Source organism: Pristiophorus japonicus, chromosome 9 (genome assembly GCF_044704955.1).
Source record: "Pristiophorus japonicus isolate sPriJap1 chromosome 9, sPriJap1.hap1, whole genome shotgun sequence".
Classification (NCBI taxonomy): domain Eukaryota; kingdom Metazoa; phylum Chordata; class Chondrichthyes; family Pristiophoridae; genus Pristiophorus; species Pristiophorus japonicus.
This window is the reverse complement of record NC_091985.1, coordinates 63,471,173-63,492,862: the sequence shown is the minus strand read 5'-3', so window position 1 is coordinate 63,492,862 and position 21,690 is coordinate 63,471,173. Positions and strand designations below refer to the sequence as shown.

At 44.4% G+C, this 21,690-nt stretch overlaps 1 protein-coding gene across 6 annotated transcripts in view; it reads left to right on the top strand.

Annotated features, from left to right (window-relative positions):
* bicral (BICRA like chromatin remodeling complex associated protein) overlaps positions 1-21,690 on the top strand; it is a 110,594-nt gene that overhangs the window by 29,791 nt on the left and 59,113 nt on the right. For all 6 annotated transcript variants that reach the window (XM_070889389.1, XM_070889388.1, XM_070889393.1 and 3 more), the window contains 3 exons: positions 6,903-6,948; positions 16,487-16,535; positions 19,700-19,771. In XM_070889389.1, coding sequence (XP_070745490.1) covers positions 6,908-6,948; positions 16,487-16,535; positions 19,700-19,771 — 162 coding nt within the window. In that variant the 5' untranslated portion in view covers positions 6,903-6,907. The remainder of the gene's footprint in view (positions 1-6,902; positions 6,949-16,486; positions 16,536-19,699; positions 19,772-21,690) is intronic.

Here is a 21,690-nt window from a genome sequence, read left to right as displayed (position 1 = left end):
AGCGCAGATTTGAAAAGACAACATTTAAATTGTTTCATGGGAGCTGCGTTGGCACTCGACCTCCTGCTCCGACGTCACCGTCGGAGGCAATTTAGGCAGAGGGAAAGGCAGCAAAATGTGGCCAGAGGGAGGAGGCCTAACGGGGCTAGCAACAAGAGACCTTGCCTTCCCGGGGTATTCCGGCAGCAGTTTTCCTACATCAATTTCATTGAGGAACTGTGTGTTCAAAGGCTGCGCTTAAGCAAGAACGTGGTCACAGCTCTGCCATCTGCTGTAACCAGATCTTGAGCCTCAGACCAGGGCGACAACGACTCTCTTAGTGGCAGTCAAGGTCACCATTATGCTCAATTTCTACAGGAATGGATCCTTCCAGTGTGAAACAGGAGACATCTCCAACATCTCCCAGTTTGCCGTACATTGCTCCATCCGCGAGGTCACATATGCTCTGTACAGAAGGAGAAGGGAATACATTTCCTTCCCGATGACCAGAGAGAAGCAGCTGGTGCATGCATGTGGTTTTGCCAGGATAGCGAGCTTCCCCATGGTGCAGCATGCCATTCACTGTACCCACGTCGTTTTGCAAGCACCACATAACAATCCTGAGCTATTCCGTAACCGCAAATGCTACCACTCACTAAATGTGCAGTTGGTGTGCAACCACACACATAGAATCTTCACCGTCAGTGGCAGCAACCACGATGTGTTCATCCTGCGCCAGCTCTCTTCCAGCCACCACATGAAGCTCACGGCTATCCGCTCTGCACCTGGCTCATGACCTCCTCCGCAACCCCAACATTTCTGCCCAGCACTTATACAATGAGAGCCTTGCCGCCACCAGGACCATCATTGAGCAGACCATCGGCGTGCTGCCTTGACTGCTAGGGAGGAGTCCTCCTGTACTCGGCTGAGTGGGTGTCCCTATTTGTCGTCATCTGCTGATTGCTGCACAACTTGGCCATCATGAGGACACAGCCATTGCCACCAGGCATAGCTCCACCACAGGTGGAGGAAGAGGAGGAGGACGAGAAGGAGCAGGAGGAGGTCAAAGAGGAGGTGGAGAGGACAAAGAAGAGCAGGAGTAACAACAGCAGCGATAGAGGAGGCAGGCAAACAATCGGGATTCTGGAAGGGCGGTCCACGACCACCTCATCAGACTTCAGTTCCAGTGAATTCCATCCCACTTCCCAGTTCCTCTGTGTCCCCATCACCACATCAATTTGCCCCATACTAAAGCCGCAAAACTGAAATGAAAGACACCAGCAAAGATTAAACATTCCAGTTAAAATTTGTCATAACAAGTAACAGCATCATAAAGAACAAATGTATTTATGAATCACCCTTGTGCATTTCCTTATATCCCCTCTTTGGTTTAATTATTCTACAAATTCTCCGCAGTGTGTCCCCTGTGGCTGCAGCACTGCTAGTGGAAGGCTGCTGTGTTTCAGGGCCAGAGACTACAGATGGCCTTGCAGGATGCCCTTGACCAGCTCTGGGCCTAGAAAGACTGCACCACCTCAGGCGGGGCGGCGGTAGCCTGGGCTGGCTGGGTGACCGGCAGCGACAAGTACAATGGCGGAGTGGCAGTAGTGGGATCAGGAATGCTGTCATCCTGAGAGAGGACAACAGGTTCTTGCTCCACTGATTAACTGCCACTCCCCTGGTGCAGCACCTCAGCATCCCCAGCAATCTACTGGAGCACAGATTGGTGGGCTGCTACGACACTGAGATCCCCACTGGACTGTGGTGGACCCAGCGGCGATGGCAGCGCATGTGTGGCATCCAGATGAGACTACACGAGAGCAGTCTGAGACTCAATGTCATGGTCTGCATCACAGCACCAAGACGTTGCGTTGCTTCTGCCTGTACTGCAATGGAAGCTGCCACATCGCCCTTGACACGTGTCATGAGGTCTGGATCCACACGCTCTCTCTGGGAGTCCACCATCGTCTGCAGACTGGAAATGATGGGCTCCATTGTGTGTGCAATGCTGGAGGCGGACTTCTTACTATAGCGAGAGGCTCTCTGCTGCAATTGCTATTGCACCTGTCATGTCAGAGTGCATGGCCATCACCCTTCTTGTGAACACCTCCCCAGCAAGGTCCTCATCTGAAGCCTGTGTAGCAGAACTCGTGCACAAACTCTCCCTCCAGGTAGCTGGCTCCCGAGGTACCCATTTCCCATGACCTTGCTGCAACCTGCTCAGCCCCAGTACATCACCCAGTGCAGACCCCTCTGCTAACTTAACCTCTAAGGACCGCATAGTGCCAGTCTCTGAGCTGGTGCGAGATGCAATGATGCAGTGCTTGTGTCCTCCTCTACCATTGAGTGTGCTCAGGTACAGGCTGCATATCTGCTGGCTGATTATCTGAAAGCATAAATGGCACAAGACAGGGTGAGGGCAGGGGGCAGGAATGGAGCAAGGAAGGCAGACAGTATCAGTAGCTGGAAAGTGATAAAGCCTTCTGGTTTGACGGGGAAGTGGGATGAGAAAAGGAGAAGTGATAAAGATACTGTTGTTGTCCCCAGCGCTGTTGACATCTCCATCGGCCACGGTGCCCACCACCTGCGGATCAATGAGCCACAGCATTCGCTCCTGCAGTTGAAGTTAACCCCCTACATTCCCTACAGTCCTCTGCTGTGTCCTCCCGTTATATGCCATCTTGGCTTGCAAAAGAAAGGAACGTGTGAGCAAGAGTCCAGCTATGTATGTGGAAGATATGTCTGCTGTGGTTCAATAGCTGTGAATGTAGGCAAGGCATGAAATGAGGATGTGAGTCTGTGGGGCAGTGGTAGTTTGCTCAGTGTGCATAGACAAAGGTTCAGAGGTTGGTGTGTAGGAGATGTGGAAGCTTGTACTCACCTTGAGCACCCGACTGAGGTCGTTGAACTTCTTATAGCACTGTGTCAGGGTTCGGTCTACAACAGTGCTGGCCTCCTCGGCCACTTCTAGCCACATCGCCCTGGAGACCTGGCCTCCTTCCAGATGCAGAGAGCAGCGATTCCCGACTTCTCTCCACTGCCCCCACCAATGTCTCCAATGCCACATTGTTAAAGCGCATGGCCCTCTCCCTTGAAGCAGGATTTGCACTAGCTGTCCTACAAAGCTCAGCAAAGTTCTGTCAGTAGCTCAGCAAAGGTCTCTCAGTTGCTCAGAGGTCTCACTCAAGTGCAGCAATGCTGAAAATGAGTGGCTGCAGCTTGCTATTCATCATAGGCGGTCCCTTGAACGAGGATGACTTGCTTCCACACCAAAAGGGATGAGTTCACACGTTTCAATGAAGGACCCGATATTGCAGTCCTGAACTCCAATTGAAGGGGTGGAAGATGCCTGTGTGTGGATTTTTTTTTAATGCGTGGTGACCGTTGCACATCAGCCACCATACGGGCTTGACATAGCTAGGCCTTTATCCAGTGCAAGGGTTAACCAGGACCACTGGAGACCTGCTCTGCTGCACGGACCTGGTGCGCGCACATATCGCAATGTAGGCTGGCTCGTGCTGCCCCAGGGCCCTCGGTTCTTCTGGGCCCCATACCCTCATTTGTCGCATCTCTGCCACAATTTCTCGCCGCTCCTTCACCACAAATATTCGCTGCACCTCTGGAATGATCTCTCACCGCTCCTCCACCACAAAACACTCGCCGCACCTCCGCCATGATCTCCCACCGCACCTTTGGAGCAAACATTCGCTGAACCTTCGCCACAATCACCCACTGAATCTCAGCCATGATCCCTCCTCGCTCCTCTGCCTCGATCACTCGCCGCACCTCCGCCACGACCTTTGTGCTCCTCTGCTGTACCTGGGCCCTGCAGATGCTCCTGCCCATGCTCCAAATGCTGAACTGGGTCCTGATGACGTCACCCGGTCGCACACCTTGAAATTGTCGCACACTTGGAGCAGCTCGTTTTGGAAGTTGTGGTGGTATGCCGCTCTGGCTCTTTTATGGCCCGACCTGCGGAGGTGTTCTCTCGCATGTCGGGGGGGGGGGGGGGGGGGGGGGGAGGGGAGGGGAGGGGGCTGCGATGTTGCAGGGCCCGCCGCTCCAGCTCTTTTATGGCCCAACCGGCAGAGGTCTTACCTCCCCGTTAAGAGTTGAAATCGACCAGTGTGAACAATTGAAGGATGATTGCTGAATACAAGTCAGCTGAAATTGAGTAGCGCTCTGCAAATAGTGTCCCTGGACCATCCCACGGTAATTAGCACGTCATTTTCTCCCAGGGATGCTAAAGCCCAATTTAGCTGAAATTCAGAATCGTTTGCGCCTGGTGCTAACTTTTCAAACTTTTAAAAGTTAGCGTGTCCCTCACGTGTATTATCAATCCTGACCAGCTATTAAGTTCTCCAAACAGTTCATGAGGAGGACTGTAATAGTCACCTTTACATATATTTTGTTCTCGAAGTAAAACTATTTGAATCTTCCGTTATGCAGGACAGCATTCCACATTGCTGAGATTAGCCACTGAGAAACTCCATCATTCTTTTCTTCAATTGCTTATTTGGATTATAAATTCTGACTGCTTGTGAGCCGAAAACAATTTGCAGTTAGGAGCTTTGGTGAACCTCTGAGAACTTTTTTTGTTGCCAGTTAAAGCTATGAAAAATCAGGAAATGTAATTTTTGAATAATTCTCTAAATGAAGCATTGAAAAGCACTTTGATGGTTATTCATTTTTTGCTGTACTCTTTAAGGAAATAAATTGTAGTTATAATGAATACACAAAAATACTATTCCCATAGTTGGTAGTCAGAGAGCATCTGTACATTTGTATGATGTGCCATTGTCTTTCAGAAGGTGGAAATAGAATATGAACAGCTGCAGGCAGAGCTACACTACAAGAAGTGTTTTTCCCGTGAATGGAATTGTGGATACATTCACGACTTCCAGTGGCTACTGTTGCTGAAGTCAATTGAGCCTTAGCTTACATTATCAGTAGGTGTATTGTATGCTGATGGTTGTAGGAAAAGATTTTCATCATTTCAACTATGAAACTATTATCTTTTGTGGAAAAAAGATTGGCAAGAATTAATAAATTCAGTTCATCCTTGTTTGTTCAATCCATTTAAATAAATAGGAATTGCCATCATCCTCTCGGAGAAGAAAACAACCCCGAGACTTTGTTCCATTAAGAGATTCATGCAGTGTGTGCCCATCTTGGTCAGTTAACTGTTCCTCACTCTTGCATGTGAGGACTTGTTCAACAACAGTCATGACTGTTGTCTACAGAATCCAGAAAAATAATATTTTTCATCATTCTTCGATGTTTTGCTTTGCTGTAATTCAATACAAATTCATTTCCTATAGTCTGAGGATACTTGGGTAATAATTCTTCAAAAGCTTGATTTACATTTTGTCAAGTTTACCAAAGTTTTTGTTTTGCCTAATAGGGCATCTTTTTGTTTTGGTTGTCTGAGTAGCAACTCACCAAAGATGGTTTTGTCATGGCAAATGCTAGATCAAGTGCTAGCAATAATTTTTATCAGACCTGGTGGATGTTTCTGTAGGACCAGCCACCAACTACCTTTGCCAGTGTGAACAAAGATTGAAATATTTTACCAGGTTGTTATGAGGACTTTCAGGTCTGACAGCTTTGTCCAGGCGCTTTTATTTACCTAGTTAGTGGTTCACCTTTGTCTTCCAATTTATAGAAATTGTTTATCAAGAACAAGGATCTTATCGCCATAACAAGGAATCCAAATAGAAAAGAACTAAATGCAATGAATTCATTATCTAGGTGATACACCTGCCTCTTTAGCTGTTACCAGTGAATGCTGTACACACAAGGATCGGTACTTTGCTTATGGTATTATTCTCATTCAGACAAAACTGTGGAGGATATTGGGGTTTTGCTCCAGATTTTAGAACTGCTTGGAATTATGAGCTTTGTTTGATCTTGAGTTTGTTACACTACTGGAATTATAGTCCATTTTTGTAATTCAATTATGTTTGTCATTTAAATAAACTGATTTTGAATTAAAAATAGATGGTATGTCTTTCACAGTTTGGATTTCTTTTAGGAATAATTCTATTTAAATGCCATCACCACCTAGCTGCTAATAGAAGCCCTTTGTAAGAGGTTGAGTGGGACTATGGTCAGATTAAGCATGTATTCACCTGGAACTAAGGCAGTGTCAGCAGAGACATGTGACTTTAAATGTTTGGTCATTAAGCCAATAAGGTTTGATATGATGTGGTAATACCTACAGTTTACCTGGTAATTTAAATACCACTGCATACATTTTAACTGGTTATTTACATTTTGTTTGTAGAAGGCTGGTGATATTGCTAAAGTAACAACACAAATATTTTTATGATTTTCTATAACTGTTGCATATTGTGACTAAAAGTATAATCTTCACAAGCTAATGCTGGTTCAGTATTACAGCATACAGCACACCAAATGCACATTTAACAAAAGTAACATGCATAAATACAGTCACTTTCATGGATGGGCTGGGATACTTTGGTAGCTGGCACTCCATATCCATCAAGTTGTGTATTACATATATATAAATGAAAAATGCTGGTGAGAAAAGGCTAGAGGTGGGAACCCTTAAAAAGGCACTCTGGAATTCTTATAATGACTTGTTATGATGAATTATGAATAGATTGCCATAATTAACAAAATTAATTTAAGGAAATATCCAACAACCTTTTCCCAATGTCACTTAGCTTATTTGATAGTAGAGGCCTTGAACTGAAAAGTCGGACATAAACAGTATCATACAGTTTAAAAAAATTATTAACTCTAGAAATTGCTCATCTCTTGGAGGTCTTAACAGCAAGATTCATGTTCACCCAATTCGGTTTGCTCATCTATAGTAGTGTAAAATTGTAACCAAAAAGTAATTTTGTAATTGTTAGTAGAAGGTAAAAACTGTTATTCTAATCTTATGTCTTTTCTAGTTGTCATGGATGATGACGATGACCGTGATCTGCGAGATGTTATAGGGTAAGTATTTCCTTTGTAAACTTGTATATAAATTCATTTGCAAATAGATTTAGATATTGTGTCAGTTTGGTCCAGTGGGTAGTTCCCTCGTGACTGAGTCAGAAGGTTTTGTGGTTTGAAACCCCACTCCAGGATTTGAAGACATAACTTAGGATGTCACTCCAGTGCAATACTGATGGAGGTGATATCTGTTGGATAAGATACTAAACAGAGAGTTCATCTGGTAGTTTAGATGGCTGTAAAAGATCCTGTAGAACTGTTCGAAGAAGAAGAGGTGGTCTCCCGGTGCCCTGGCCAACATTCCCCACTCAACAAACATCATCGAAAACAGATTATTTGGTCATTCATTCATTTACTTTTTGTGGGACCTGACTGGGTGCAAATCGCCTGCCACTTTTGTTACATAACACCAGTGATTGCACAAAGCTGTGAATGCTTCAGGATGTCCTCTGGATGTGAAAAGTGCTATATAAATATAAGTTCTTTCTTTCTAGTAATAGTCTGATTACGTTTTGTATGGTCGTGTAACAGTATTATAAACACGGGTAAGTAAATATCTAACCCCTAATTTCACAAAGCTTTATTGGCAGTTTGGACCCTTGTATATGGTGTGTATTTTTGCGGTGCACCAGATTTTACAAAGTTCTATTTGTGGTGACAGATGGAGGCCGCAATACAGGCATGCTCGAGCCTCATTTAATTCGCCAATTGTGTCAATAACGTCTCGTGTTGAATTTCACAAGGTTGAGCGAAGGCCTGCCTCGTATAAACTGGGTTCATGACAGCTGAACATGGCCTACTTTAGTGAAAACAGTCAAAACAAAATTGTTGTTGCTGCTGTTATTTTGCATTGCCATTATTTTTCTATTTCTGCATTTAAGATCTGGCATACTTTTAAAATCTTCTGCATTGAATCATTGGGGATGAATTTCTGGGGAGGGGAGGGGTGGGGGGGAAAGTTCTTCTGTTCGTCTGTTGTAACTTCCGTAGCAAAATGGAATAAATGGAATTTTGTCCCTATTATTGCCTAAATCCTTCAGTTTTCTAAGCAAAACATTCCAGTAGTCTTGACAGTTGGTACTGCCGTGGAAGTTTCAGCTGACAAAGCTGGGAGGACAGGAATCCCTTTAGCTCTTCCTATTGTGCTGCATGACTTGGATGAGGAGGATGAATAATGAAGGGACAATATCTTCAGGTGCAAAGTTACTATGAGCTGTATTTGCCCTCATGACTACAGTGATGTTGGAGGTGAACTGCTGCACATTCATCACCAGCTATTGCAGACTGCTGATTGAGGACTCAAAGGATGTAGAATAGGGCCTGTGCACCTGCATTGACCTGCATGAAGGCTGGCCCCTTAGGGTTCATAAATCAGATACACATCACCCTGTTCTGATCTATCCCCCTCCTGCTCTCTTGTCTTCTTCGCTTGCTCCTCCTCATTTGTATACCATCCGCAAATTCACTACCATAATTTTCTGGGATGCGTTCTGTGCTGGTACTTTGAGCAGTTGGAGGATTTGACGCAACATGCTGTGAAGTGCCAGGATCCATGGCACCACTTCTCTTAGGAAAAACCTAAAGGAAGTTTAAAATAAATAAGATTTCCAATATATCCCCCAGACAATGCCTTCAAAGATATGTAAGATCATAAAGTGTTGTGTGTATTATGTAAGTGCTTTGTGAAGTATTCCTTGCTGTGATGATTTGGAAAGTAATCATTATATGAAGGATCATAATAAGTGGAAGATATTTGCAAAGTGGTGGCAGCATGCCTCTAACCTTGCTCTCACAATTGCTTTTGACACGTTCAGGACCATAAAGTGCAATAGCTATTTTGCCATACTCTTGTCAGTTGTTTCAACATGACTGGTCTATTACATATTCTGGTTCTGTCTTGATGGGTGTGAGTTGCCTTGGCTTGTGAGCACAGTACATTTATGAAAATGTTAACAAATGCCCAATCATCCCAAACAACATTCCTATGTCCAGACTACCTCCCTATGTCATGCTGTTTCAAATTAGCTTGCATAGTGATTTTTATGTTAGTACTCTTGTAGGTGAACTGTGAAATGTTATGTAAATTGTATTATTGTCCAGAAAGGACACCGCTGCCAGTGGCTGTGAAGGTGACTCTGACCTTGAAGTTTTTCGTGTCGGGATTCTTCCAGACTGGAGCAGGCGACATCTGTACCATCTCCCAGTTTGCCGTCCACTGCTGTATAAGTTAGGTGACAGACGTTCTTTATGCCAAGGGAGTGTAGTTCATTGTCTTCTCTCTGACTTGAAAGAAGCAGGCGGAATATGCACGTTGCTTTTCTAGGGTAGCGGGTTTCCCCATGGTGCAGGACACCATCAACTGTACACAAGTGGCTTTGCGGGTGCTGCATCTAAATGCTGAGATGTGCAGTTGATATCTGAGCATGCTCAGCACATCATGATGGTGAATGCCTGCTATCCTAGTAGCAGTCATGATGCTTTTATTCTGTAGCAGTCTGCTGTTCCCTAAGTCTTTGAGCCCACCATGACAAACCAGAGGGTGGCAACTAGGCGACAAGGGCTATCCGCTGAACTCCTGGTTCATGACTCTGCTCTGCAACCCATGCTCACGTAGGCAGCATTTATACAATGAGAGCCACGCTGTCACATGGAATCTGATCAAGCAGAACATTGACACCCTTAAACAACATTTCTGCTTTCTGCAGTACTCACCAGGGTCTATCTCAGGATTCATTGTGGTCTGCCACATGCTCCACAACCTCGCCATCATGAGAGCACAGCCCTTGCCGCCAGCCATACAGAGACCAGCTGAGGAAGAGGAGGAGGAGGAAGCGGAAGGGAGGAAACAGCCAAGATAGCCCCTTTCTGGCTGGGCTGTCTGTGATCGTCTCATCCGATTGTCGTGCCTGTGACACAACCAATTCCCCATTCAACAATAGTCCCAAACCTTACCTTCCCTCTGTTACTGACCATCACAGTGTCCTCTTGCCACAATGCTGAAATAAAAGCCATCACGAAAGAAACATTCCAATCCAACTTTATACATCAATCCATCCAATATTACATAACAAAGTCAACTAATCACCCTTGTGCATTCCCTTAGTGCCTTTCTTCAGTGTGCCTTTGTCTGTCCTAGTGCACCTATGAAGTGATACCCCAGTGGCTGCAGCATGGCTGGTGAAAGGCAGCTGACTTTCCTGCAGATGGCCTTGCAGGATGACCTCAAGCAGCTCTGGGTCTACTGCACCACCTCGGCATGGGCAGCAACAGTTTGGGCTGGCTGGTAGAGTGGCAATGGTAGGAGGATGAATGCTGTCATTCTGAGAGAGGACAGCAGATTCGTGTTCCATGGAGCCACTGCCACTCCCCCGGGGCGGCGCCTAGGCATACATAGCCATCTGTTGGAGGACAAATTGCTGGACTGCTGTGTCACCCTGCAAGTCCCTTTCCACACTGGTAAACAAAGCCTACAGCAGTTTGAGCTTGCATGGTAACAAGCTGAGCCTGCATGAGAGCAGGCTGAGCTTGAATGCAGAAGTCTGATCTTCCACTGCAGCACTCAGGCGGTGGGTGGCATCTGCTTGTGCTGCAATGGAAGCTGAAATGGTGCATCATGGTTGGGTCCACAAGTGCGCTAATGGAGTTGCCCATCACTTTCATGCTGGAAATCATGGGCTCCAAGCTCTGTGCAAAGCCCTGTGCAAGTTTGATGCCGGACTCCTCCATGCTCCTTGACATTGCACTCAGGCTTTCTAACAGGCCTGCCAATGCACCAAGCATTTCATTGTGCATATACCATCAGTGTTCTTCTGTAGACTGCCCCATCGATGTCCTCATCTGAGTCCTGTACAGCAGAACTCATGTGCGACCTCGCCCTCCGGGGAGCTGGCACCTGCGCTACCCATTCATCCTGCCCTGGCTGCAGGCTACTCGTGCCCGGTGTCTCACCACATGCAGCTTCCGCCTCTAACCTATCCTTTAAAGCACGTGGCGTGTAACTATCTGAGCTAGTGGCTGTGAGTGTGAAATTAAGTGATGGCGCTGTGTCTTCACCATCAGTGCCTTGGTGTTCTTAGAAACATAGAAACATAGAAAATAGGTGCAGGAGCAGGCCATTCAGCCCTTCTAGCCTGCACCGCCATTCAATGAGTTCATGGCTGAACATGAAACTTCAGTACCCCCTTCCTGCTTTCTCGCCATAACCCTTGATCCCCCGAGTAGTAAGGACTTCATCTAACTCCCTTTTGAATATATTTAGTGAATTGGCCTCAACTACTTTCTGTGGTAGAGAATTCCACAGGTTCACCACTCTCTGGGTGAAGAAGTTTCTCCTCATCTCGGTCCTAAATGGCTTACCCCTTATCTTTTTCGTGCTCCTCTACCAATGCCTGGTCAGGTGTCCATTCTTGGCTATCTGAAAGGGGAAAGGCACAAGGGTAAGGTTTTGGTGAGGGGAGGGGGCGAAAGCAGGAGGTGCATACTTGCACTATGTACAGCTTTTAAATCAGAAGAGATTGTGGGATGAGCTAGAAGTGGGATGTGAGGAGGAGGATTACATATGAACATACCGGCATCTTTCATTCTTTCAGCCCCGCCGTTGATCAAGGGCTCAGCAATGCCCCTCCCAATAATTGCCAGCACTGTCTCCTCCATAGGGATTATGCAGACGTACCGGTTAGGTCTTGCTGGCATCACCTTTGTGAGCCATCTTTTCCAGCAAAAGAAAGGGAATTGTATCAGTGAGTGTGGTCCAATGTGTTTGGGTGATATGCTTGTCATGGTTGACTAGCTGGCGCTGTGTGCAAGCTGTGAGATGTGGGTGTGAGGTTTTCAGCAGTGGTAAGTGTGTGAGAGTGAGATGAAGCTATGGATGTAAGCTATGCATCATGTTTGGTAGAGATTGTTTTTAGGTGATTGATGGGAGTGTGGTGCTTTGAACAGTGTATGAGGATAGTGATGTAGATGTTGGGATATGGCATTTGAAAATGAATTCACCGACCGTGACAGCCTGTGTGATGTTATTAAACATCTTAGAACATAAGAACATAAGAACTAGGAACAGGAGTAGGCCATACGGCCCCTCGAGCCTGATCCGCCATTCAATAAGATCATGGCTGATCTGATCATGGACTCAGCTCCACTTCCCCGCCCGCTCCCCATAACCCCTTATCCCCTTATCTTGCTCCTCTGCGTCCAGGTCCTCCAGGGTGTTCACCACAGCAGCTCTCTGCTCCCAATGGATTTTATGCATTTACCCGGAGGGCCTCTTGGCTCCCTGTGGAAATAGGACCTCTCTCCTCCTGTTGACCTCCTTTATCAAGGCCTCCAGTGCTGCATTGGAGAACCATGGCACATGCTCTCTCCCCCGTTGTGCCATCATTGGTGTTTTTTCCTCCTCTTACTCTTTTTCCCAGCCAGTTGAATGAACTGCTGCAGGGAGCATGCACCTCCCCTTTAAGATATGCAGAATGCCTTTAAGAAGTGCATGCTAGCACAAACTTGGGACCCCTGATGAATGTTCAGCCACTCAGCAACACGTTCAGTGCTGGGCTGAATGTCGCAATCATGCTGATCAGCAGGCAACACGAAGTTAGTGTGCTGCCTGTATTCCTTTGAACGCATCGTGATCCCCACGCCCACTTTCTGGGGCAAACAAATGTTTAGCCCTTTGTCTGTGCTTGGTTCCTGTTCAACCAAGAAAAAAATATTTTTATAGGGCACAGGAAATGGAGGATGCCATGGTCTTGATGTCCAAGTGTTTGAAAGGGACATTTTCCCATGTGCTTTTCTCCATCATAACTTTGGCTCACTTCTACTTGTATGTGAAGAATGCTTTGATTTGAAGATTGAAGAGTCCATACAAAATATGTAGTATAACTTGTTTTTCTTCAAGGGCAAGCAGTTAATAGAAAAAATAGTCCTATGTACTGTAGGGACAAAAGTTGCAATGTGTTCTTTAATTTGGGGGAAAGCCTTTTTATCTCCACACAAGTTAATTTTATATTTAACTTAATGGTCCCCATTTCCTAAAGACGCATGGCTTTGTAAAGAAAACAATCATTTATTATATATTAGGAAAAAAATATTTAAACAACATATTTGGTTCATGCACAATTTAGAATTGCTGTAACAATAAAAAGAACATTTTCTGACTACCTAAGATGCATACCCTTTTAAAAATCGGAGTGACCGTTGCAGGAAGAGTTCTGCGCATTAATCTGGAAGCCGATATCAATGATTCTGCTTTTTTTCATAGAGCCCAAAGACCTGCTCCATGTTCCCGGCATTTTTTCCATGAGACCCAAAGACCACTCCATATTTCTGGCATTTTTTCCCCCAGACCCTGTGAAACCCGAGGCCCGCTCTGTATACCCAGCATTTTTTCCCCAGGCCCGCTCTGTAATTTTTACTTAACTGACCTTTCCATTGGTGTGCTGTATATACTGATTTTATTTGAACATTTTAGAAGAGGACACAATTATAATATGACTTCGAAAAAGTAAGTCAGCACAACACGTAAGGGGGTTCCTGAAGCCTCAAGGTCCAAATCTCCCAGTCTCTTAGGCCACACCTATTACTTATTCTGAATGGAGTGCCGGTGAGTCCCGAAGTACTGCACATGCGCAACTACTTCTGGTTCGTTGGCAGCAGTCACATCCTCTAAAAACACAGGTCTATCTTAGACTAGCCCTTCAACAAAAGTTTATATATACTCATGGCTGGCTCAGGCTTGTCGGCTCCCTCTAAATATCTTGATGGACGTGAGTTGTGGTGTAGTGCACGGTTTTCTCTCATGGTCAAGTCAGCCATTCCAGAAGCAATCTGTAAGCCTGTATCCAGGTAGAAAGTGGTGAGGTAGAGAACCCTTCCTCCATTTAGTTGGGTTTTTAATGGGCCTTTTTAGTCTTGAACCACACCTCTGGGCGGTTGCTGGCCAACAATAGGCTTTTACAAATACAACCTCAGGACTGATTGACACTCCGTTTGTTTTCTTTCAGTGTCTTTAATGTAGCCAAGTTAGGTAGGTCTTCAGCTGGTTTGGAGCCAGGCTGTACAAGTTGCTATGGTGATCTGTTCTTTAGTTCATTCTTATTTATCTAATTGTACCCAGAAATTCACCTGCAATGGATTATCTTCCGTTACCTCTTGTGTCCCCCAAGGATCTATCCTGGACCCCCTTCTATTTCTCAGCTGCATGCTGTCCATCGGCGACATCATCTGAAAACACAGCATCAATTTCCACATGTGCGCTGCCGAAACCTAGCTCTACCTCACCACCACTTCTCTTAATCCCTATACTGTCTCTAAATTGTCAGACTGCTTGTCCGACATCCAGTACTGGATAAGTAAAAATTTACTCCTACTAAATATTGCAAAGACCGAAGCCATTGACTTCGGTACTTGCCACAAACTCCATTCCCTAGCCACTGACCCTATCCCTCTCCCTGGCATCTGTTTGATGCTGAACCAGACTGCTTGCAACCTTGGTGTCATATTTCACCCCGAAATGAGCTTCCGACCACATATCCAACCATCACTAAGACCGCCTATTTCCACCTCTGGAACATCGCCCAACTCCGTCCCTGTCTCAGCTCATCTGCTTCTTAAACCCTCATTCATACCCTTGTTACCTTTAGACTTGACTATTCCAACACACTCCTGCCCGGCCTCCCACGTTCCACCCTCTGTAAACTTGTGGTCATCCAAAACTCTCCTGCCCATATCCTAATTCGCACCTATGACCCCTGTGCTCGCTGACCTACATTGGCTCCCGGTTAAGCAACGGCTTGATTTTAAAATTCTTACCCTTGTTTTCAAATCCCCGCCCCTCCCCCCCTAGTGGCCTCGCCCTTCTCTATCTCTGTAATCTCCTCCAGCCCCACAACTCTCCAAGATATCTGCGCTCTTCAGCATCCCTGTTTTTAATCGCTCAACGATTGCCTTCCGCTGCCAAGGTCCTCGGCTTTGAAATTCTTTCTCGAAACCTCTCCACCTCTTTAACTCTTTTTCCTCCTTTAAGACTTTCCTTAAAACTTACCTCTTGGACCAAGATCTGCCCTAATATATCCTTATGTGGATTGGTGTCAAATTTTGCTTTATAATGCTCCTGTGAAGCGCCTTGGGACGTTTTACTACATTAAAAGGCTAAATAAATACAAATTGTTGTTGTCTTTAATGAGGTGTAACTCAAAAGCCGTTTTTTCTTCAGCCTGCCTGGAGCTGATTTTCTCTTTAATATAACTTTTGTTTGTCCTATGCATTTTTACTATAGTATGCGTATGAAAAAGATGAAATGCCTGCACAGGCTTTTACCTGGTTCTACATATTGTAGTTTTTTTTTCAGGTAGTCCTTCTTGCTACCAAATGCAGCCATGGGATATGTACATTTTGTCTCATCTGTTCATACTTATCCTTTCTGCAACTTTTTCTGTGAGTCTTGGTCTACTTGTGTCCAGTTAGTTTCTCTCTCACCTGCAATTCTTTTTATGAGTCCAGTTCCCACTTATATCTCTGATTTCTTTCTGTGTGTTTCGGACCTTTGTTTCTTGGAATCTTGATTACAGTAGGTTAGTGTGCCAATACACCATGTCACAATAAGGGTTTGTTCTCTCCAAGATTCCCCAGTGCATTCCTGATTTCTTAAGGGGGAGGTGCTCAGCAGAGGTGAGATGTTTTTCCACAAGAAGGTAGGGGAAATTGGAGGATATCCCAATGTTTGATCTTTCAAACTCATACTGGCTAGTTACACAGCAGCATAGACATTGGCACTGTTGTATCCTCACAGCCCTCATCACTGAGGCATGGTGTGTGGAGATTTAAAAAAAAAGACTGAAAAACAAATCAGACTCTCTTCCTAATTTTTGCCTCTTTTTTTTTCTACTATGTTTCTTTTTAATGCAATCCTGGATAGAAGTAGCCTGAATATTCAGAGAGCCATAAAAAAGGTTTGGACTTGATTCTGGATCTGCGGCATTTCTGGCTTGTTTGAGATCGACTTCCATTCAATTCCGGTGCGCCGCCCATTTTGCAGTGATTAAGTTTTTAACATTTGCCAGATATGTTCACTACTGAAATCCAAACAATCATATTGCTTCCTTTCCCTATCTCAAAATAGTCAAAGTGCTAGTTTGTGTTACTGTCGCTGCCAAAATATTCACTCAAGGATATGGCTCAGAGACTTAAGAACTCCTATTACTAATTCTACGATAAAGACTCGTCTCTTTTGTAGTATGGATTTATTGGGCCACCCTTACAGAAAACTTGACATTAAATTAGGTATCTAATTTGGAACAAAAATAAGGCACTAGTCTCAGGTCTGCATTAGTAACCAGGTAAACATTTAATTTCACATTGTGATGTATACGTTGTGTAGTTGGTGATAGAGTATAGTCTGCGACACAGTCGATTTATTAAAAAAAAATCTATTCGTAAGGCATATATTTTTGTAAAGAATCATCAACATTTTACAATACTGGAAACTATTTATACTTTGCGACATGCTTATATGGTTTCATCGATTACTTTTTTCTTTTTATAGTGATGTGCAGGCATTGAATGATTTTTTGCATGGACCTGGTAGTCAAGAAGTAAGTATTTTCTATGTGTACCATTGTGAATTTTAGTGCTTCTGAATTGCTAATTAATATATACATGGAAATGTTACTAAATTCTTTGACATGTCACATTACACTAAATATATCTAAACAGTCTAACATGAAATTTTAAAGCAAAAATGACCTTGGATCGAATTGAATTGATGATTTGCAATGTTATGTTTGTATTTTTTCTGAACAATAGTAGAATTTAGCAGCGACAGGATTAAAAATAAAATGATAATGTCACAATATTGATAGAGGTTGCCTAGTTCAAAAAGAGACAGTGTCTATTAGGCTGTTGGTATAGCCAGTGCAAATTGGACAGGCAGACAAAGCTGTTCGGTATAATAAAAACAGGCAGATATTGAAATGCAGAGTTCAGTAAAGACCCTAATAAAATTTTCCTGAATTCCGCAATTGTTTTAATCCCCAAAGCAATACAGACAGGTCTCAACCAGTGGTATACATAATACCTGTAAAGGACTCAATTCTGGCTTGTATATCTGTCCAGAGAAAATACTTTGCTTATTGTCTTCCCCTGAAAAAACTCTCTCCCAAGTCACTTGCAACGACACTTTCTAAATTCCAACAGTCTAGCCTTTGGCCCTCTATTATCCACAATACTTCTGCTCGATCAGATATCTCTGTAACCTCCTCTAGCCCGACCACCCTTCGTGATCTCTGCACTCTTCCAATTGTGGCCTCTTGCGTATCCCTGATTTTCTTTGCTCCACCATTGGTGGCTGTGCCTTCAGCTGTCAGGGCTCTAAGCTCTGGAACTCCCTCCCTCACCCTCTCTGGCTCCCTATCTCTCCTCCTTTAAGACACTCCTTAAAACCTATCTCTTTGATCAGTTCCCTCAGATAATGAAGCAGTCCGTGACCACATGCAGCAACACCTGGACAATATCCAGGCTTGGGCTGATAAGTGGCAAGTAACATTCGTGCCACACAAGTGCCTGGCAATGACCATCTCCACAAGAGAGAGTCTATAATCACCTTCCCTTGACAATCAATGGCCTTACATCATCAGATCCCCCACCATCAGCTTCCTTTTGGGGTGGGGGGGGTTCACTAGATCAGAAACTTAACTGGACCAGCCATATAAATACTGTGGCAACAAAAGCAGGTCAGAGGCTGGGTATACTGTGGCGAGTGACTCAACTCGAGACTCCCTAAAGCCTTTCCACCACCTACAAGGTACAAGTCAGGAGTATGATGGAACATTCTCCACTTGCCTGGATGAGTGCAGCTCCAACAACACTCAAGAAGCTCGACACCATCCAGGACAAAGTAGCCCACTTAATCGGCACCCCATCCACCAGCTTAAACATTCACTCCCTCCATCACCGGCGCAATGTGGCTGCAGTGTGAGCCATCTACAAGATGCACTGCAACAACTTGCCAAAGCTTCTTCGGCAGCACCTCCCAAACCCGCGACCTCTACCATCTAGAAGGATAAGGGCAGTAGGTGCATGAGAACACCACCAATTCCAAGGTCTCTCTCCCTCATGTCACACACCATCCTGACTTGGAAATATATTGCCATTCCTTCATTGTCGCTGGAATTCCCTACCTAACAGCACTGTGGGAGGGTACCTTCACACCACGGACTGCAGCAGTTCAAGAAGGAGGTTCACTACCAGCTTCTCAAGGGCAACTAGGGATGGGCAATAAATTCAGGCAATAAAGGCCAGAGACGCCCATATCGCGTGAATGAATTAAAAAAAAACCTTTTGGTCACCTGTCCTAATATCTCTTTATGTGGCTCAGTATCAGATTTTATAAGAACATAAGAACATAATAAATAGGAGCAGGAGTAGGCCACACGGCCCCTTGAGCCTGCTGTGCCATTTAATACGATCTTGGCTGATCCGATCATGGACTCAGGTCCAGTTTCCTGCCCGCTCCCCATAACCCCTTATTCCCTTATCGGTTAAGAAACTGTCTATCTCGGTTTTAAATTTATTCAATGTCCCAGCTTCCACAGCTCTCTGAGGCAGTGATTCCACAGATCCACAACCCTCTGAGAAAATAAATTTCTCCTCTTCTCAATTTTAAATGGATGGCCCCTTATTCTAAGATTATGCCACCTAGTTCTAGTCTCCCCCATCAGTGGAAACATCCTCTCTGCATCCACCTTGTCAAACCCTCTCATAATCTTACATGATTTGATAAGATCACCTCTCAATCTTCTGAATTCCAATGAGTAGAGGCCCAACCTACTCAACCTTTCCTCATAAGTCAACCCCCCCCATCTCCAGAATCAACCTAGTGAACCTTCTCTGAACTGCCTCCAAAGCAAGTGTATCCTTTCGTAAATATGGAAACCAAAACTGCACGGTATTCCAGGTGTGGCCTCGCCAATACCCTGTATAACTGTAGCAAGACTTCCCTGCTTTTATACTCCATCCTCTTTGCAATAAAGGCCAAGATTCTATTGGCCTTCCTGATCACTTGCTGTACCTGCATACTAACCTTTTGCATTTCATGCACAAGTACCCCCAGGTCCCGCTGTACTGCAGCATTTTGCAATCTTTCTCCATTTAAATAATAACTTGCTCTTTGATTTTTTTTCTGCCAAAGTGTATGACCTCACACTTTCCAACATTATACTCCATCTGCCAAATTTTTGCCCATTCACTTAGCCTGTCTATATTCTTTTGCAGATTTTTTGTGTCCTCCTCACACATTGCTTTTCCTCCCATCTTTGTATCGTCAGCAAACTTGGCTACATTACACTCAGTCCCTTCTTCCAAGTCGTTAATCTAGAATGTAAATAGTTGGGGTCCCAACACTGATCCCTTCGGCACCCGACTAGTTACTGGTTGCCAACCCGAGAATGAACCATTTATTCCGACTCTGTTTTCTATTAGTTAGCCAATCCTCTATCCATGCTAATATATTACTCCCAACTCTGAACTTTTATCTTGTACCATAAAATTTTATGTGGCACCTTGTCAAATGCCTTCTGTAAGTCCAAATACACCACATCCGCTGGTTCCCCTTTATCCACTCTCTTCATTACATACTCAAAGAATGTTTGATAATTGCTCATGTGAAGCACCTTAGGATATCTTACTACGTTAAAGGCACTATATAATGCAAGTTGTTGTTGTTTAGTACAATTCAATCTTGGATCTTTGGTTTTCACAGATAGATGAGGATGATTTGCTTGGTTCAGCCTGCACTATTGACAACTCTAATTCACTTTTTGCTGATGCCATTGTAAGTACTGAAATTCAAAAAAATATGTATAGTCAGTAAATAGCTTATCTTCACAGTACGACTACTGTCTATGTGAAATGGACATCTATTTTAAAAGAACCAGTGTTGGTTCTTTTTTTATGTCTGTCCTTTTATGAAGAGCTCACTTCTTTGACCAAGCTTTTGGTCACTCCTCCTGATGTTTCCTTCATTGTCTTGAATACGCCTCTGTGGAGCACCTTGGGACGTTATTCTACGCTAACGGCATTAAATAGATGTAAATTCTTGTACGTTTGTTTATCATGAGCAGAGTTATTCTGTTTGCCATATATGTCCCCAATACTGATACAATTCCTGGAGGTGGTTTCTTCTAAAGCTGGGAAGCTACGCAAACTTCTTTTGATCATAGGTAGCGATTTTAATCTCTTTCCAGATCAGGTATTGGATTATCCTTGAAAGATGGATTAACACTTTGGTGCCCCAGGATGTTCCTAATATTTGGCAGCAAGATAGGCCTTGCAGACATATGGAGATTATACCACCCACCACTTGTGATTACATCTAGTATGAATTATATTTAAGGATTAACAGCATTTGGGCACCTCAAGATGATTAAGTCATCAGTAGGTGCAAATATTGATCTCTGAGTGTGATGCAGTCTCCCTTTTTCTGAGAATAAGAAGTCTCCATGGTGAAAATTGAAAAATAAATTGCTGTTCAACTTCACTGCCATACCAACTCTGGAGGTAATAATTGATAAATACTTATAGAAAAATAGTGGTGTTCTGAGGGGACAATAATGCAAAGGTCGATTACAAGCTATGGGTCTTTACTTAAAAACAAAGACAAAGCAGAGAAGCTCTCCTTGTTTTAGGTTGAGGTTCACCAATTGCAGAAGTGGCACAAAGCTTCTCACTTTGAAAAAGCACTAAAGAAAGAGAAAAAAAGAACTTGCATTTATATAGTGCCTTTCATGACCCCAGGATATTCCAAAGCACTTCACAGTCAATGAAATACCGATAAAGTGTAGTCACTGCTGTAAAGTAGGGAAACACACCAGCCAGTTTGTGCACAGCAAGGTGCCATAAACAGCAGTAAAATAAAGACCAGATAATGGCCTAGAAATTGGATATGGCCACAAACAGGCAGTGTTGAGGCCCAACGATGTTTAGCTGCGCCACCTCAAAATGGTCTGTGCAGCATGCAAAATTTGTGCTCAGTCCTCATTAACATGATTATAGTCTTGATTTCAGCTCTAAAACTGCTCCTCATTGGCGTAACGCTCAACAGGTGGGCCAATATCGAGTCCAGTCTAATTCCCAATCATGTGTGACACAGGCTTTATTCAGTACTCAAAGAAGAGGTGCATTGATGCCACAGCACCTCATTGTCAAGCCACTCAGAACTGTTACTGCAAAGCCACGGCAGAGCATCATCAAAGGGAGAGAGCCTGCATGTTTTTTGACGAAGCTCTGGAGGAACTGATTGTGGTTGTGGAGAGGAGGCGGGCTGTCCTCTTCCCACACATTGGCAGGAAGCCATTGCCACACACCTCGCAGAGGCTGTGGCAGGAGATCGCCACCCATATCACGGCCAGCACTGTGATGCCAAGGTTGAAGAAGTTTAATGACTTCATATGGCGGGTCAGGGTGAGTGAAGGCTTCAGCAAATGCCCATCCCACCATCTGCACCACAAGCCTCTCACACTACTCAATGCACCACAGCCCCAGCACTCAGCTAGCAACAATCTCTACCTATCACCACCCACACGTCACAATCATAGCTTCACTTAACTCTCACAACCTTATCACTGCTGCAACACTTTCACCCATATCTCACACCTTGCACACAATGACAGCTATTCAACTATAGCAGACACATCACCCAAACACATTGCACCACATTCACTTGCACATCTCTCTTTCTCTTGCAGTCCAAGG